Raw genomic sequence first — 17,602 nt, 5'->3', positions numbered from 1 at the left:
GATCAAATACCAGTTCTAAACATGTATTCTTCTTCTCTATCTATTTTCCTGCACGCACATATGATAGACAGCTGGTGGTCGGAGCACGTCTCAGGAACCACTGAGCCGGAGAAACGCGAATGAATCATCGTGGCCAGCAGAGCAGGTCAAACGAACGACTAAAAGTCACTCTGAAAAATATACCATGACTCTCAAGTCAGTTAAAAAGGTTGTTAAAAAATAATCATTTGTGAACTGCACATCACGAATTTCCTGTTCCTCACAGATTCACACAAGTCACTTCAAAGTCTAGCGTGCTCCCAATTACTGCCTCTTCAATTTGAATTATATTATATTGAATTCGGTATGACGTTGCAACCCAAGTCATTTGTGTCTATTTCACAAAAAGCTTTGATCGTGGTTTGCACACATTGATATGATATACACTGTGTACAAAACATTAGGAACACCTGCTCTTTCCATGACATAGACTGACCAGGTGAATCCAAGTGAAAGCTATGATCCCTTATTGATGTCACTTGTTAAATCCACTTCAATCAGTGTAGATGAAGGGGAGGAGACCGGTTAAAGAAGGATTTTAAAGCATTAAGACAATTGAGACATGGATTGTGTATGTGCCATTCAGATGGTGAATGGGCAAGACAAAATATTTAAGTGCTTTTGAACAGGGTGTGGTAGCAGGTACCAGGCGCACCAATTTTCTGCTGGGTTTTTCACGCTCAACAGTTTCCCGTGTGTATCAAGAATGGACTAAGACCCAAAGGACATCCAGCCAACTTGACACAACTGTGGGAAGCATTGTAGTCAACATGGGCCAGCATCCCTGTGGAAGGCTTTCAAAACCTTGTAGAGTCCATGCCCTGACAAGTTGAGGCTGTTCTGAGGGCAAAAGGGGGTGCAAGTCAATATTAGGAAGGTGTTCCAAATATTTTGTATGCTCAGTGTATTTCCATAAAGGGTATCTGAAATACCTCTCAGTTATAAAGAGACAGTGAGAGATGATGAGTGATTTAAATATCAGTAAGTAGGGCAAAATGAAACTTCCTCAACAGAAACTCTCAATAGACGATGACAGATTTGCATGAAACCAACAAGCGTTTTTTGTGTTTTTGCCAGCTGATAAATGGCAAGCACAGCATGCCTGCAATATTGAACATGGTGTGGGTTGCTGGCTTCATAAACAAAAGGCTCTTATTGACAATCTCCCTTGCTATCTGAACAGAAGGAGTCCTCTGTTCAATATTACATAGCAGGAACATGTTATTGTCATGCTAGCTTTGTTAGCTAACAGCCCACTATAATGTGACAATGCTAACCACTGTCTAAATCTGAGTCCATGTCTGGGGATGTCTAGAGAAGGTTGACACAATGGAAGACTGTGTTGAGTCCAGTCAAAAAGGACATTATGACAAAAGAAGGAATACTCATTTTGATGGAACCACGAGAAAATTCTATGGAATGTTTTTGTATTGGTTTGTAATTTGAAATCAAGTGGAAACAGAGTGAACTATTCCCCAACCGATTCACATATAGTGGATGTGTCATGTGTGATATGTAAACACATTTCTCGTTCTGATGGGTATGTAACAGTCATCACACAATATATCTGAGTGTATGTCAGTACAATTTCTAGAGTATTATATCTAACAGCCATTTTCTTCCCTTTCTCTCTCTGCAGTGTTTCCTTTGTGGTGGGGGGGTGGGGTGGCCAGCGGTGGTGGGGGCTGGGCCCAGGGCTGGGGCCAAGGCTGGGGTTGGGACCGCTGTATGCAATGGGAACCAGGGCCTGGTGAGGGGGCCCAGGCCCCAGCGTTTGACTGCCCAGTCTGGTGTGTCCTCTGCCGGGGATGCAGGGCCAGGCTCAGGGAGGCCTGCCAGAGAGGGAGGGGAGCCATCAGACTGCCCACAGACATGCTTAGCATCAAACTCCCCCAGCTCTTCGACATCCACCAAGTCCCCAAGGTAAGAGTGACCATACTGAAAGAGAAACCTTTCGCAACCATTTCACAAACCTTCAGAGGTTTCACAGACTGAATATTCAACCCATTTCTGTAAATAAAAAAATTAAATAAAGATTGCCTTTCGTGAACTAAAACTCGCACTTGACTTTTCCCCCTACTTGCACTGACTTTGCTGAAAGCTACTAAAAACGTACCTACTATGACTGAGATATGTGGTTGTCCCACCTAGCTATCTTAAGATGAATGCTATCTTAAGATGAATCAACACTCCTGCTCGAAGACACTTTTTGAAATACAGGCCCAGATGTACCAGACTAGGAGGACAGGTCTTGATGTCCTCCAGTTGTTTGTTAGATAATCTCTATAGTAGCCTATGTACTGTGTATCACAGTGTTTTGCCTTCAGGTGTTCCGGGAGGATGGCATCATCTCGGGATACCGTCACCCCCAAAGCTCCGCCCTGGACTGCATCCTTAGCAGCTTCCAGATGACCAATGAGACAGTCAACATCTGGACCCACTTCCTGCCCACATGGTATGTACACCAATGCAAACACTCTGAATGTAGACAAGGAGATCAGATCCATAGATAGCTGGAGGTATTCTGTAACAATTAGGGCTGGTTTAGACTGGAAAGCATACATATCAGATTGGTGTCTTCCTGTCTTCGTATCAAATCTTCCGATCACTCCCCCATTTCATATGAATTGAAACTGACGGTGTTGCGACGCGTCTCATTTCCCAGGTACTTCCTGTGGCGCTTCAGCGTCCTGTGCTCCACACTGAACTTCCTGTCAGAGAGCTACACCTGGCCGCTGCTGGTGTACATGCTGCTGATCTGCGTGTACCCATTCACCTCCAGCTGTGCACACACATTCAGCACCATGTCCCCCGAGGCACGCCACATCTGCTACTTCTTCGACTACGGCGCACTCAGCCTCTACAGCCTGGGTAAGGCCCGCTGCATGACGTCTGACTGTCTGCACTTCACAGTTAGACTATTAGTACTTCCTTTACCTTTAGTTCTTTTTTCTGGTTACATTTCCTCCAGTACCACGTCTACCTACTCTCACAGTAGGCTACTGCTTCCACTAATCCGACCTGGTGCAATCCCACAGGGTAAAGGCCACGTGCAATCTTTCAAGTTCCAAAAAGTCTCGGCGAACTTGGGCAATCAGTTGCACGATTAGAACTTTGTATACTTCTTCCCACATTTGTAACCATTGTTTGTGTGGTTACTTCATTGTTCGTGTATGTTTGATTTGGCGCTGTGTGTGTCGTGTTGCTGTGCTGTCTGGGCCTGTCAGATTCACTGTAATGAAGGTTTTTTCACCCACAAAACCTCATAATAATACATGTCTTGTTCAAGTATCAGATCAAATCAAATGTTATCGGTCACATACACAAACTACTTCCGGCGCCGAAAAGAGATGGCTGCCTCGCTTCGTGTTCCTTGGAAAATATGCAGTATTTTGTTTTTTTACGTGTTATTTCTTACATCGGTACCCCGGGTAATCTTAGGTTTCATTACATACAGTCGGGAGGAACTACTGAATATACGATTAACGTCAACTCATCATCGTTCCTACCAGGAATATGACTTTCCCGAAACGGATCCAGTGTTTTGCCTTCCACACAATACAATGGATCTGATCCCAGCCGGCGACCCTGTGCGACGCCGAAAAAGGGGAAAACGTGGCGGTCTCGTGGTCAGGCTTCGGAGACGGGCACATCGCGCTCCACTCCCTAGCATACTACTCGCCAATGTCCAGTCTCTTGACAATAAGGTTGATGAAATCCGAGCACGGGTAGCATTCCAGAGAGACATCAGGGATTGCAACGTGCTCTGCTTCACGGAAACATGGCTAACTCAAGGGACGCTAACGGAGTCGGTGCAGCCAGCTGGTTTCTTCATGCATCGCGCCGACAGAAACAAACATCTTTCCGGTAAGAAGAGGGGCGGGGGGGTATGCCTTATGATTAACGAGAAGTGGTGTGATCATCATAACAACACACAAGAACTCAAGTCGTTCTGTTCACCTGATCTAGAACTCCTCACAATCAAATGTCGACCGCATTATCTACCAAGGGAATTCTCGTCAATCATAATCACAGCCGTATACATTCCCCCCCAAGCAGACACATCGATGGCCCTGAACGAACTTTATCTGACTCTTTGTAAACTGGAAACCACACACCCTGAGGCTGCATTCATCGTAGCTGGGGATTTTAACAAGGCTAATCTAAAAACAAAACTCCCTAAATTCTATCAGCATATCGATTGTGCTACCAGGGCTGGAAAAACACTAGACCATTGTTATACTAATTTCCGCGACGCTTATAAGGCCCTCCCCCGCCCCCCTTTCGGAAAAGCTGACCACGACTCCATTTTGTTGATTCCAGCCTACAAACAAAAACTCAAACAACAAGCTCCCGCGCTCAGGTCTGTTCAACGCTGGTCCGACCAATCTGAATCCACGCTTCAAGACTGCTTCGATCACGCAGATTGGAATATGTTCCGCATCGCGTCCAACAACAATATTGACGAATATGCTGATTCGGTGAGCGAGTTCATTAGGAAGTGCATTGACGATGTCGTACCCACAGCAACGATAAAAACATTCCCAAACCAGAAACCGTGGATTGACGGCAGCATTCGCGTGAAACTGAAAGCGCGAACCACTGCTTTTAACCAGGGCAAGGTGACCGGAAGCATGACCGAATACAAACAGTGTAGCTATTCTCTCCGCAAGGCAATCAAACAGGCCAAGTCTCAGTACAGAGACAAAATCGAGTCGAAATTCAACAGCTCAGACACAAGAGGTATGTGGCAGGGTCTACAGTCAATCACGGATTACAAAAAGAAAACCAGCCCCGTCGAGGACCAGGATGTCTTGCTCCCAGACAGGCTAAACAACTTTTTTGCCCGCTTTGAGGACAATACAGTGCCACTGACACGGCCCCCTACCAAAACCTGCGGGCTCTCCTTCACTGCAGCCGAGGTGAGTAAAACATTTAAACGTGTTAACCCTCGCAAGGCTGCAGGCCCAGACGGCATTCCCAGCCGCGTCCTCAGAGCATGCGCAGACCAGCTGGCTGGTGTGTTTACGGACATATTCAATCAATCCTTATCCCAGTCTGCTGTTCCCACATGCTTCAAGAGGGCCACCATTGTTCCTGTTCCCAAGAAAGCTAAGGTAACTGAGCTAAACGACTACCGCCCCGTAGCACTCACTTCCGTCATCATGAAGTGCTTTGAGAGACTAGTCAAGGACCATATCACCTCCACCCTACCGGACACCCTAGACCCACTCCAATTTGCTTACCGACCCAATAGGTCCACAGACGACGCAATCGCAACCACACTGCACACTGCCCTAACCCATCTGGACAAGAGGAATACCCATGTGAGAATGCTGTTCATCGATTACAGCTCAGCATTTAACACCATAGTACCCTCCAAACTCGTCATCAAGCTCGAGACCCTGGGTCTCGACCCCGCCCTGTGCAACTGGGTCCTGGACTTCCTGACGGGCCGCCCCCAGGTGGTGAGGGTAGGTAACAACATCTCCACCCCGCTGATCCTCAACACTGGGGCCCCACAAGGGTGCGTTCTGAGCCCTCTCCTGTACTCCCTGTTCACCCACGACTGCGTGGCCATGCACGCCTCCAACTCAATCATCAAGTTTGCGGATGACACTACAGTGGTAGGCTTGATCACCAACAACGACGAGACGGCCTACAGGGAGGAGGTGAGGGCCCTCGGAGTGTGGTGTCAGGAAAATAACCTCATACTCAACGTCAACAAAACAAAGGAGATGATTGTGGACTTCAGGAAACAGCAGAGGGAGCACCCCCCTATCCACATCGACGGGTCAGTAGTGGAGAAGGTGGAAAGTTTTAAGTTCCTCGGTGTACACATCACGGACAAACTGAACTGGTCCACCCACACAGACAGCGTTGTGAAGAAGGCGCAGCAGCGCCTCTTCAACCTCAGGAGGCTGAAGAAATTCGGCTTGTCACCAAAAGCACTCACAAACTTCTACAGATGCACAATCGAGAGCATCCTGTCGGGCTGTATCACCGCCTGGTACGGCAACTGCTCCGCCCACAACCGTAAGGCTCTCCAGAGGGTAGTGAGGTCTGCAGAACGCATCACCAGGGGCAAACTACCTGCCCTCCAGGACACCTACACCACCCGATGTCACAGGAAGGCCATAAAGATCATCAAGGACAACAACCACCCAAGCCACTGCCTGTTCACCCCGCTATCATCCAGAAGGCGAGGTCAGTACAGGTGCATCAAAGCAGGGACCGAGAGACTGAAAAACAGCTTCTATCTCAAGGCCATCAGACTGTTAAACAGCCACCACTAACATTTAGCGGCCGCTGCCAACATACTGACTCAACTCCAGCCACTTTAAAAATGGGAACTGATGGAAATTATGTAAAAATGTACCACTAGCCACTTTAAGCAATGCCACTTAATACAATGTTTACATACCCTACATTACCCATCTCATATGTATATATACTGTACTCTATATCATCTACTGCATCTTGCCATCTTTATGCAATACATGTACCACTAGCCACTTTAAACTATGCCACTTTATGTTTACATACCCTACAGTACTCATCTCATATGTATATACCGTACTCTATACCATCTACTGCATCTGCCATGCCGTTCTGTACCACCACTCATCCATATATCTTTATGTACATATTCTTTATCCCTTTACACTTGTGTGTGTGTGTAAGGTAGTAGTGTGGAATTGTTAGGTTAGATTACTGTTGGTTATTACTGCATTGTCGGAACTAGAAGCACAAGCATTTCGCTACACTCGCATTAACATCTGCTAACCATGTGTATGTGACTAATAAATTTGATTTGATTTGATTTGATTTGATATTTAGCAGATGTTATTGCGGGTGTCGGGAAATGCTTGTGTTCCTAGCTCCAACAGTGCGGTAGTATCTAACAATTCACAACAACACGCACAAATCTAAAAGTCAAAGAATGGACTTAAGAAATATTTCAAAAATTAGGACAAGCAATGTCGGAGTGGCATTGATTAAAATACAGTAGAATAGAATACGGTATATACATATGAGCTGAGTAAAGCGGTATGTAAACAAGTTCGACAGCTCAATACCAACAGTGAAATCAGAGTTTGTTTTCTTTTACAATTCTTTCACCTTGGAATAATGTTTGTCTTTTGTTTAAGACATCCAGCCTGAGGGTTGCTCTTCCAATAGAGAAGCCATACAGGTCTACTTACAAACAGAAAGCATGTCGCACCAGATTGCACTGTCAGATTTAGGTCAACAGGCAGCATAGATTAAAATATCAGCATATGTTTTCCTCTCGGATCCAGCATCTGGGAAAAGTTTTTATGGATGTGTGCATACCACTGTTCTACACCTTCACATGTACATTTTCCATGGATTCATGTCTGTGTCCACGTGCTTGCTCAACCAATTCACATACTTGGGTATTTGCATTCTGCTTGTGAATACGTGTGCTTTTCTTGGCTGTGTGTTTGCTTGTATGGGTGTGTGTGATAGGCTTGTCCCTCTCTTTCAAACATAAACCTTGTCTCTTACTTTGAAAACGTGCCTTTTCAAATCCATATTAATGGATATGAGGCCCCTGCAATATGATCCTTGATCTACCACAATTCTCCTTACTGCCGAAACATACCCAGCACTAAATGTCCAGACGTTTCTGGGATAAGAATTGCAAATGTTTACTGTAGATGGTGTTCTGCAGGCAAGCTTATTTAAAACAGCTTCTAGATTAATTGGAAGTACATCATTGGGATTAAAACGGGTGTTGAAGCATATATACAGCAAGTGCAAGGCCAGTGTTTCATTAGTAGGTTATTAAAGCCTAATTGATACGTTATGATCATTGCAATATATAATTATTTCAAGTGCTTGGTGAGTGTATGGTAGGTAAATGCATGGTAGATTTAGTTTCAGATATCGTATGTTTTTTTTTTTAACCTTTCAATGTTTTTGTGTGTTTGTGTCCAGGTTGTGCCATAACCTATGGCTCCTATGTGATGCCTGACTGCTGGGTCAACAGCTGGCTGCACCAACACTTTGTGCCCATTGCCATCTGCAACACACTATTCTGCACCAGCCTGTCCTGCTATTCTAGGTAGGCAGCCAATACGGTATCCTACCCATGATGCATCACTCTCCTCGTCGTTGAAACCATCGTAACTTTCCTCCCTCTGTTTTTATTTGTTTATAGATTCCTGGAGATGCAGTTTCCACACCGCAGTAAAGTTCTCCGGACAGGGGCATTTGTCTTTCCATTCATCTTTGACAACATCCCTCTATTTTACAGAGTGAGTCTATTTTGAGAAAGTGTAGACAGAGTTCACAGAAAGTCTGCTTGTACAGTCATTGGGTTGCATTCTGTTTGTTATGTCACAGTTTAGATCCGATTAATGCCTCTCTTTAATACATTGACCAGGACTTTTGGCTCATTAACTTAGAAACTGATTTTGTGTAGAATAAATAAAGATTTGACCACATGCTGTTAAAGCTTTTAATCCCTTGGCCGCTGTTTGTGCCAATGATCTTATGTGGGTTTGTATATGTGTGTGTATGTGTGTGTGTGTGTGTGTGTAGCTGCTGCTGTGCTGCGGTGGCAGCTGCTGTCACAGTGAGGCCCTGCCCAGTCACTGTTACCACCTCCTCTTCGCCTTCCTCACCTGCTTCCTGTTTGCCTCACACCTTCCAGAGAGGCTGGCCCCGGGGCGCTTCGACTACTTCGGTACGTCCACGCCCGGTTACCATGGCAACTGGAATTGGGCGGTTATATCAGTTATTGATCAAGCTTTAGCTAGTCTGGCCTGTGGCCAGTTATTGTTGTCGCATATCAGTGTCCTTTCTACTGTGTCCGTGATGGCACTGTAGGCAAATATTTGAACAGTGACAATTTGAGCAATCCTGGTAAATCCTTATTCACTGCAGTATGATCAAATTCAAGCATTTCTAATGACTCTCTCTCTCATTGATCTCTCTCTCCTTCTCTCTCTCCTCTCTCAGGCCACAGTCACCAGCTTTTCCACATCTGTGCCGTGGTGGGTACCCACTTCCAGATGGAGGCGGTGCTAGCAGATATGACCTCACGCAGGGCGTGGCTCATTGCGCAGGCGGCCGTACCCTCCTTCCTGAGTACCCTGGGGGCACTGGCCCTCAGCATCATCCTCAACCTAGGCATCATTGGCATCTTCAGTGCCCCTCTGCTGTGGGACCCCCACCACAGTGCCAACCACCCACTGACGCCACCCGCGAAACGCAAGCAACAGTGACACTCCCCACAACCAGTGACCAACCAGTATGTTCAAATGAAAAGGGTTGGCTAAACCATTCTCCCAGTCGCAAACTTTGGAAATAACAACCATAAGAAGTTGTATTCTACCTTTTAAAACCAGGTAGTATTTGTATAAACCCATTGGATTATTATCACAGGATGTTTTTTTTTTACATGTTATTCTAACGTCATTATAAGGTTTGTTTAGGAGTTTATTAATGTGTTCACTGTTTACTTTGAAGCCGAATACCCAGCAATTTTTATGAAGCCTTTCAGTTATTCAGTAGCATTGTTTACTGTTTAAAGTTGTGGAAGTATTTCGAGTTAACGTATCATATGCCGACTTCTTTTCACTTATTCTTGAAAGGATCTGGGTTGTATGAAGCATATGTGATGTCTAACAACACATAAAAGTGCCTTCTTTTATATATAGTGACCCAAATGTTACCTAAGTACCCGTAACATTATTTCTGGTTTGTGTAAATCTCAAACTGGAAAAATCTTTAACTGTAAATTTGCAGGGAATTTTCATAGTAATATATAAGTATTTAGCTACTGTTTTTCAATTCTCCTATATATTTGTAAGCCATTAATTAGAACATCTCAAAACCCATATTTAATATAAAGTATGACTATCCATTACACGATTCTCATCACTAACTGGACTACTTAGTAGGATTCCACCATTTTGTTTTAATATTCAAAACCATCTCATTTAAATCTCCACTATGACTTGAATAAATGTACAGACCAGTGTAGTGCTCTCTCAGATTGCCTGCTCTAAACGTCTACACTCTCAGAAAAAAAGGTGCTATCTAGAACCTAAAAGGGTTCTTCGACTGTCCCCGTAGGAGAACCCTTTAAAGAACCCTTTTTGGTTCCAGGTAGAACCCTTTTGAGTTCCTTGTAGAACCCTTTCCACAGAGGGTTCTACATGGAACCCAAAATATTTCTCCTATGGGGACAGCCAAAGAACCCTTTTGAAACCCTTTTTTCTAAGTGTGTACCTGAAAGCTACAGCACTGTACCATGTCTATGATTAAAAGACAGGTGCCATTTTACAGAGGTACGTTTCCATGGAAACTCCATGGTTCTTTGCAGTTTGTGTTCCTGTGAATGCTCAGTCACTTTAATTGTTCTTTGGAGTACTCTTATTTGTTACATCTACAACATACATTAATGGTCATTGGATACATTTTTTGAAACACTACGTGCTGTTTAAATGTCAGGGAATTACTGAAATTCTCCCTAAAACATACCCATCATTGTAACATCGATAGGACATACCAAATGATCTTGTTTATAACAGCTATCTGATGGAAGAAATCTTAGATGATGGTGCACAACAGAACTGAATGAGTGATGTCTCCTCATCTCCCAGGCATGTGGATGTGGTCTGTGAAGGTCAAAGGGTCTTGGCACTGTCGTATTCATGTGGTATCGTGGTGGTCATTGCAAGTTTATGGCAAACCAATACACCACTCACCCCATACTGATATAACATTGTCAGTGGCTATTGTTTACATGTATCCTTGAAAAAGAGTGTGGTATCTCTTGAGTGTTTAATCCTTGTAGTATATATAACAGCACTTACTGTTTCTGTTCAGTTGTAAAGCGTAGTGCATATGTACAGGTAACTGCCAAAATAAAGGAAACACCCACATAAAATGTCTTAATAGGGTGTTGGGCCATCACGAGCCAGAACAGCTTCTATGCCTTGGCATAGGTTCTACAAGTGTCTGGAACTCTGTTGGAGGGATGCGACACCATTCTTCCACGAGAAATGTCATAATTTGGTGTTAAATTGATGGGGTGGAAAATGCTGTCTCAAGCGCCCCTCCAGATTCTCCCATAAGTGTTCAATTGGGTTGAAATGTGGTGACTAAGAGACACACACACCCTTTAAGCACCCTATGCTCCTTTGAGACCCCTCTTTCAAAGTCACTGAGATCTCTTCTAGCCATGGTAGCCAAAATAATGGGCAATAGGGCATTTTTATACATGACCCTGAGCATGATGGGATGTTAATTGCTTAATTAACTCAGGAACCACACCTGTGTGGAAGCACATGCTTTCAATATACTTTGTATCCCTAGTTTACTGAAGTGTTTCCTTTATTTTGGGCATTACCTGTATATTTGCATGATTATTTTTGTAAATATTATAGATTAGGAAAAATTATTAATAACATCCCCAACATCATATGATCATTTCTTGACATAATAGCACTTACATGTACCACACTAGACCTAACACACGTCATTATTTTATCATGTAGCTCTGTATTCAGTATGTAGGGGAGACCAGGGTTGGTTGTCACAGTGCTTATAACTTCCAAACTAGAGGGCGCTGTGTTATAATTTTAAGATTAAAATGTGTGAATTCTTTGAAAGAACTAATCCACCTGGTCGATTCATGTCATCTTAACAAAACATTTATAAATGTTTTAATTCATAGGTGAAAGTTTTTTTTTTTTTTTAAGATTTCGGAATTTAAAAAAATATATAATGTTTGAATTATGGAAGTATACATGTAAAACAATATTATAGGGAGAGCTACATTCCAAACCTATTTCTGAGTTCCTAGGTCAAGTCATGTGGTAACTAGCATCTTAATTAGCATTGGGTTCTTTTGCTGTAAACCTTCCTTCCCGCCATATCAAAATGTGTTGGGAATAATATATGTAGGGTGGAGAGCGTTAGCACATTGGGAAGATGTCGCCGAGACATCAGAATAGAGTCTTGATGCCTGGCCGACATATATACTATGTAGAACTGTAGAATTTAAAGTGGAAGTATTCTAAAAACATCTGTGAGACGTCTTGCCAATTAGCAAACGATGTCTAAACTGCATCTTCCCCATTCATCATGTGTACATCCATTGGCCAGAGGTTTCTCTGCTATCTGGGTTTGTTGCCTTTCTCTCCCAAACATATTTTTTCTGTCACACACCGACAAATGTACACATGTGTGTGCAACACACGCACACACAAACGATGTCTAAACTGCATCTTCCCCATTCATCATGTGTACATCCATTGGCCAGAGGTTTCTCTGCTATCTGGGTTTGTTGCCTTTCTCTCCCAAACATATTTTTTCTGTCACACACCGACAAATGTACACATGTGTGTGCAACACACGCACACACAAACGATGTCTAAACTGCATCTTCCCCATTCATCATGTGTACATCCATTGGCCAGAGGTTTCTCTGCTATCTGGGTTTGTTGCCTTTCTCTCCCAAACATATTTTTTCTGTCACACACCGACAAATGTACACATGTGTGTGCAACACACGCACACACAAACGATGTCTAAACTGCATCTTCCCCATTCATCATGTGTACATCCATTGGCCAGAGGTTTCTCTGCTATCTGGGTTTGTTGCCTTTCTCTCCCAAACATATTTTTTCTGTCACACACCGACAAATGTACACATGTGTGTGCAACACACGCACACACAAACGATGTCTAAACTGCATCTTCCCCATTCATCATGTGTACATCCATTGGCCAGAGGTTTCTCTGCTATCTGGGTTTGTTGCCTTTCTCTCCCAAACATATTTTTTCTGTCACACACCGACAAATGTACACATGTGTGTGCAACACACGCACACACAAACGATGTCTAAACTGCATCTTCCCCATTCATCATGTGTACATCCATTGGCCAGAGGTTTCTCTGCTATCTGGGTTTGTTGCCTTTCTCTCCCAAACATATTTTTTCTGTCACACACCGACAAATGTACACATGTGTGTGCAACACACGCACACACAAACGATGTCTAAACTGCATCTTCCCCATTCATCATGTGTACATCCATTGGCCAGAGGTTTCTCTGCTATCTGGGTTTGTTGCCTTTCTCTCCCAAACATATTTTTTCTGTCACACACCGACAAATGTACACATGTGTGTGCAACACACGCACACACAAACGATGTCTAATCTGCATCTTCCCCATTCATCATGTGTACATCCATTGGCCAGAGGTTTCTCTGCTACTGTGGGTTTGTTGCCTTTCGATGTCTAAACTGCATCTTCCCCATTCATCATGTGTACATCCATTGGCCAGAGGTTTCTCTGCTATCTGGGTTTGTTGCCTTTCTCTCCCAAACATATTTTTTCTGTCACACACCGACAAATGTACACATGTGTGTGCAACACACGCACACACAAACGATGTCTAAACTGCATCTTCCCCATTCATCATGTGTACATCCATTGGCCAGAGGTTTCTCTGCTATCTGGGTTTGTTGCCTTTCTCTCCCAAACATATTTTTTCTGTCACACACCGACAAATGTACACATGTGTGTGCAACACACGCACACACAAACGATGTCTAAACTGCATCTTCCCCATTCATCATGTGTACATCCATTGGCCAGAGGTTTCTCTGCTATCTGGGTTTGTTGCCTTTCTCTCCCAAACATATTTTTTCTGTCACACACCGACAAATGTACACATGTGTGTGCAACACACGCACACACAAACGATGTCTAAACTGCATCTTCCCCATTCATCATGTGTACATCCATTGGCCAGAGGTTTCTCTGCTATCTGGGTTTGTTGCCTTTCTCTCCCAAACATATTTTTTCTGTCACACACCGACAAATGTACACATGTGTGTGCAACACACGCACACACAAACGATGTCTAAACTGCATCTTCCCCATTCATCATGTGTACATCCATTGGCCAGAGGTTTCTCTGCTATCTGGGTTTGTTGCCTTTCTCTCCCAAACATATTTTTTCTGTCACACACCGACAAATGTACACATGTGTGTGCAACACACGCACACACAAACGATGTCTAAACTGCATCTTCCCCATTCATCATGTGTACATCCATTGGCCAGAGGTTTCTCTGCTATCTGGGTTTGTTGCCTTTCTCTCCCAAACATATTTTTTCTGTCACACACCGACAAATGTACACATGTGTGTGCAACACACGCACACACAAACGATGTCTAAACTGCATCTTCCCCATTCATCATGTGTACATCCATTGGCCAGAGGTTTCTCTGCTATCTGGGTTTGTTGCCTTTCTCTCCCAAACATATTTTTTCTGTCACACACCGACAAATGTACACATGTGTGTGCAACACACGCACACACAAACGATGTCTAAACTGCATCTTCCCCATTCATCATGTGTACATCCATTGGCCAGAGGTTTCTCTGCTATCTGGGTTTGTTGCCTTTCTCTCCCAAACATATTTTTTCTGTCACACACCGACAAATGTACACATGTGTGTGCAACACACGCACACACAAACGATGTCTAAACTGCATCTTCCCCATTCATCATGTGTACATCCATTGGCCAGAGGTTTCTCTGCTATCTGGGTTTGTTGCCTTTCTCTCCCAAACATATTTTTTCTGTCACACACCGACAAATGTACACATGTGTGTGCAACACACGCACACACAAACGATGTCTAAACTGCATCTTCCCCATTCATCATGTGTACATCCATTGGCCAGAGGTTTCTCTGCTATCTGGGTTTGTTGCCTTTCTCTCCCAAACATATTTTTTCTGTCACACACCGACAAATGTACACATGTGTGTGCAACACACGCACACACAAACGATGTCTAAACGGCATCTTCCCCATTCATCATGTGTACATCCATTGGCCAGAGGTTTCTCTGCTATCTGGGTTTGTTGCCTTTCTCTCCCAAACATATTTTTTCTGTCACACACCGACAAATGTACACATGTGTGTGCAACACACGCACACACAAACGATGTCTAAACTGCATCTTCCCCATTCATCATGTGTACATCCATTGGCCAGAGGTTTCTCTGCTATCTGGGTTTGTTGCCTTTCTCTCCCAAACATATTTTTTCTGTCACACACCGACAAATGTACACATGTGTGTGCAACACACGCACACACAAACGATGTCTAAACTGCATCTTCCCCATTCATCATGTGTACATCCATTGGCCAGAGGTTTCTCTGCTATCTGGGTTTGTTGCCTTTCTCTCCCAAACATATTTTTTCTGTCACACACCGACAAATGTACACATGTGTGTGCAACACACGCACACACAAATTGACTCAAAATGTCATATGTTATCCTGCATTTTGTTAGGAATATCATTTGATAAAAGAAAGGCTATTTCTAAGACGCTGTTAACTATATTGCTTAATTTCCTTTTACAAAAGGAATAAACTACTAGCCAACATTGTGACAACCAACCCCATCAGTGGAGACTGCCTAGGGGAGAACGGCGCATAGTAATGGCTGAAACAGAGCGAATGGAATGGCATCAACCACATGGAAACCATTTGTTTGATATTATTCCACTGATTCCACTTCAGCCATTACCACGAGCCCGTCCTCCCCAATTAAGGTGCCACCAACCTCCTGTGAACCTTATACTGTGTGACAACCAACCCTGCGATGGGGCTGGTTGTCACAAGTGGGCAGAGTGTGTTTGATGGCTTATTACTCCTTGTTGGAATAAGACATACTAATAGGGTCCCTATTTCAACCCAAGACCTTGGTCTTTCTGTTAATGTTGAAAAGAGTCTTGTTATATATACTGGTGCTGAGAAATACACACCAGAGTAAAACGTGTGACAACCAGCCCAAGTCTCCCTTAAAGGCTTTGGGTGGTTATGAGGGAATAGAAAGTGATATTGTGTCAGTGAGGGAAATGGACTGTGTTGCAGGTCGAGCAGAGTGTACAGGCAGTATAGGCAAACACACATACACACATAGACACACTTCCTTTATCTCCAACGAGAGCCCTATTGTTTGAAAACCAATTTTTGTTTTGAGGGTTAGTGTATTGAACACGGAGAGACCTATATATTTGCCCTTTTCATCATCATTATACCACTCAGTTTTCCACTATTGATTTTGGTATGGTGCTTTCATCGTCTTACAACTTGTTTCTTGGAAGTGGGTCGTGACTAGCGTGTGGCCGACCATATCGACCATAACTGTATCTGAATTGTCATATTGTAGTGCTGATATACCTGCAGTTGGCGCATATAACCTATTGTCCTTTAAGTTGTTGAATATTTGAATGTTCAACTACATTTCTAAACATTCTGTTATGCTTTTGTCATTGAAATCTACTTTCGTTCAAACTAGATTATCGCTGGGGAAAAAAGTGATGACCTATTTAGTTCAAATGCGTCTGTTTGTTCACGTCGATCCCTTTCATGAAGCTAATATGATGATTCCCAAAGTGTGTTCATATTGAATGGCATGTTACAGTAAGTAAAATAGGAAGCTATGCAAAGATTTGGTTGGATGACACAGAGAACCACACACCAAGGAACTTCCAGTGACTCCTGAAGAGTGCTCGGTTTTAGCAAAGAGGGAAGAAGCGGTTTGAATGAATGTCTGTGCCTATTTTCCTTTCATACTACCTTTAATTCAACTTTTATTTTAATTTAGTATATATGCTGTGTTTTGTGTGGAGAAATTAATATTGTTCCTGGGGAAAAAACTGAAGAGAAAAAAAATGTCATTGTTTGCTATCTTGTTACTAAAATTGTGTCAATGCTGCCTTATTAGAGTGTATTCATCACTGGAATCATTTCTCTAATAAAAATTACTTACCACATATTTGACAGCATTAATGTGTTTGTCTGTCGACTGTGTATAACAACTGTATCAGTTGAAATGTTGGATCGTATGGGGAGGACTGCAGTTACTTCCCAATACACTAGATGACAACCTTTCACTGAGCAATGATCTACTGTAAAACAACCACTGTTCTACTGCAAGAGGGAACCAAGTATTGGTGTATGTATGAATGTGAGCAGTAGGGGGCATGATTGAACAAGGCTTATTTTTTTGCCTGTGTAGCCAACAGTATGTAGCCCACCCCATCTACAAGAGTGGAAAAGATAGTTATTTTGACAGATTCTACCAAATTGCGATAACATACAACAAAAAACACTGCTTATCTTGTTTTGAGGCAATTTGAGGTAATTTTTTCTCTCTCAGTCAATGGTGAAGATGCTGACATATTGGTCTCTAAACTTCAGATGGGGAATAGAGGCTCTCTGTGCCTTGGAAAGAGTGTGTATTAGGGTGTCTTAAAAAGGAGGAGTGATAATGAGGGAGACTCGCTTGGCCCAAGTCCTGGAAGGAGATGGGCAGTGGAAAGTATATCTCTATAGGGGGTTGAAGGTATAGTCCCGTCTCTGCCTGTAAGACGTCATAGGAAACAGTGGTCCAGCATGAGCCTAACAAGTGTTTTCATTTCCAATACACTAAAGAGAGGGAGAGAGCCAGCGATATAACATTACTCACAACCCATTAGCCCTCCTAAGGGA

The 17,602-nt window shown here is 43.3% G+C and overlaps 1 protein-coding gene across 1 annotated transcript; it reads left to right on the top strand.

Moving 5' to 3' along the window:
* The first annotated feature begins 1,710 nt into the window (after window positions 1-1,710).
* On the top strand, window positions 1,711-13,111 carry LOC139573749 (membrane progestin receptor delta-like). Its single transcript, XM_071397551.1, has 7 exons — window positions 1,711-1,962; window positions 2,367-2,494; window positions 2,705-2,910; window positions 8,002-8,128; window positions 8,225-8,321; window positions 8,608-8,752; window positions 9,028-13,111. Exons 1-7 carry the CDS (start codon window positions 1,768-1,770, stop codon window positions 9,291-9,293), a joined length of 1,164 nt encoding a protein of 387 aa, XP_071253652.1. The 5' UTR covers window positions 1,711-1,767; the 3' UTR covers window positions 9,294-13,111.
* Window positions 13,112-17,602: the final 4,491 nt, after the last annotated feature.

Source organism: Salvelinus alpinus, chromosome 4 (genome assembly GCF_045679555.1).
Source record: "Salvelinus alpinus chromosome 4, SLU_Salpinus.1, whole genome shotgun sequence".
Lineage (NCBI taxonomy): Eukaryota > Metazoa > Chordata > Actinopteri > Salmoniformes > Salmonidae > Salvelinus > Salvelinus alpinus.
Note: the sequence above shows the minus strand (reverse complement) of the source record. Positions and strands in the feature narration are given on the sequence as shown.